Raw genomic sequence first — 1,209 nt, 5'->3', positions numbered from 1 at the left:
GGGCCGGCCTTGTCCAGGACGCCGGCGGCTGCTGTGGATGGCGGGGGGCACAGACTGGCACCCCCACCTGCCAGCCTCCCCTCGGGGAGGCAGCCTCGCCGGGCCTCACCTGAAGTGGAGGTTCTTGAATGTGAAGTGGGTTTCTACGATGCCGGTGGTCTTGACCCTGGTTCGGAGGATGTCCTGCTCGGTGGGCTGGTAGTCGGCGGCCCCGATCCGATCCAGGCTGTCCAGGTAGCTGGAGGTGACAGCACAGGGACCGTGGGCCCAGCCCTTGGGACCGCTGGGCTCTGCCCTCCAGACCCCAGCGGGCGGCCGTTCGAAAACAAGTCACCGCTCGGGCAGGAGCTGGGGCCGGGTGGACTCAGCTTTATCTCTGAAGGAGATGGCACCCCCCCCAGGGGTCAGCTCTGTGGCTGGGCAGGGTGAGGCCAGGGGCCTGTGGGCAGCGAGGCCCAGAGAGGTGAGCTGCGGCTTTGAGACTGAGCACGGCTGGGTGCCCGGCTGTGAGCACCTCGGGGTGCCGGCAGGAGGAGCAAGCCCGCTCCAGTGGGGAGCTGCAGAGGGAAACTCTTATGCCACCCGCTGGATGTGCTGGGGCTCCCGGGCCCTGTCTGGGGGGGGCGTGCAGATTCCACAGCAGCAGCAGCAGGTGCACCCCCGTTCTGGCTCTGGCGCTGACACTCGGGCAGTGAGGGCGGCCCCCCGGGGGGCCCCGGGCGCTGGGCCTGGCAGCCAGCACTCCGCCTCGCGAGGCCTCCTCAAATGTCTCATGTGAAGTTTTACTCTTTTTTATGTCAGACCGAGCTTTGGCCAGGAGATGAGATTTAGCTGCTGAGACCACAAAGCAGACGTGGCGCAGAGAGCCGCCGGGCCCCTCTGCAGCGCCCAGGGGCGCCTTCGCGCCCGCCCCGAGAGCTCACCACAGGCGGGTGGCAGGCGGGACGCAGCCGTAACCCTGGCAGGGATGGGGGGCGGGCGGCAGGCAGACCGCCTCGGCTTACCTGGTGGGAGCTGACTCAAGTCTCTTACTTAAAGTTATTAAGGTAACCACCGGAAGGACCAAAATAGCCCTGTAACCGGCGGAACAGTGGAGGTGGCCTTGGGGGAGAGGGGCGGAAAGGAAGGCGAAGTCCTCGGATTCCACGGGGAGATCCGCAGCGCCTGAAGCCCAGGGCGCAGTTGTCCTGGGTGCCCCTGGGCCCGGGG

The 1,209-nt window shown here is 67.2% G+C and overlaps 1 protein-coding gene across 3 annotated transcripts in view; it reads right to left on the bottom strand.

The window, feature by feature from the left end:
• GNAO1 (guanine nucleotide binding protein (G protein), alpha activating activity polypeptide O) overlaps positions 1–1,209 on the bottom strand; it is a 151,318-nt gene that overhangs the window by 16,255 nt on the left and 133,854 nt on the right. For all 3 annotated transcript variants that reach the window (XM_004693572.2, XM_012733178.1, XM_004693571.2), the window contains exon 5: positions 110–238. In XM_004693572.2, the coding sequence (XP_004693629.1) occupies positions 110–238 (129 nt within the window). The remainder of the gene's footprint in view (positions 1–109; positions 239–1,209) is intronic.

Source organism: Condylura cristata, unplaced genomic scaffold (assembly GCF_000260355.1).
Source record: "Condylura cristata isolate star-nosed mole 26May11 unplaced genomic scaffold, ConCri1.0 scaffold00039, whole genome shotgun sequence".
NCBI lineage: Eukaryota > Metazoa > Chordata > Mammalia > Eulipotyphla > Talpidae > Condylura > Condylura cristata.
The sequence above is the reverse complement of the archived record's forward strand: the minus strand, read 5'-3'. Positions and strand labels throughout refer to the sequence as shown.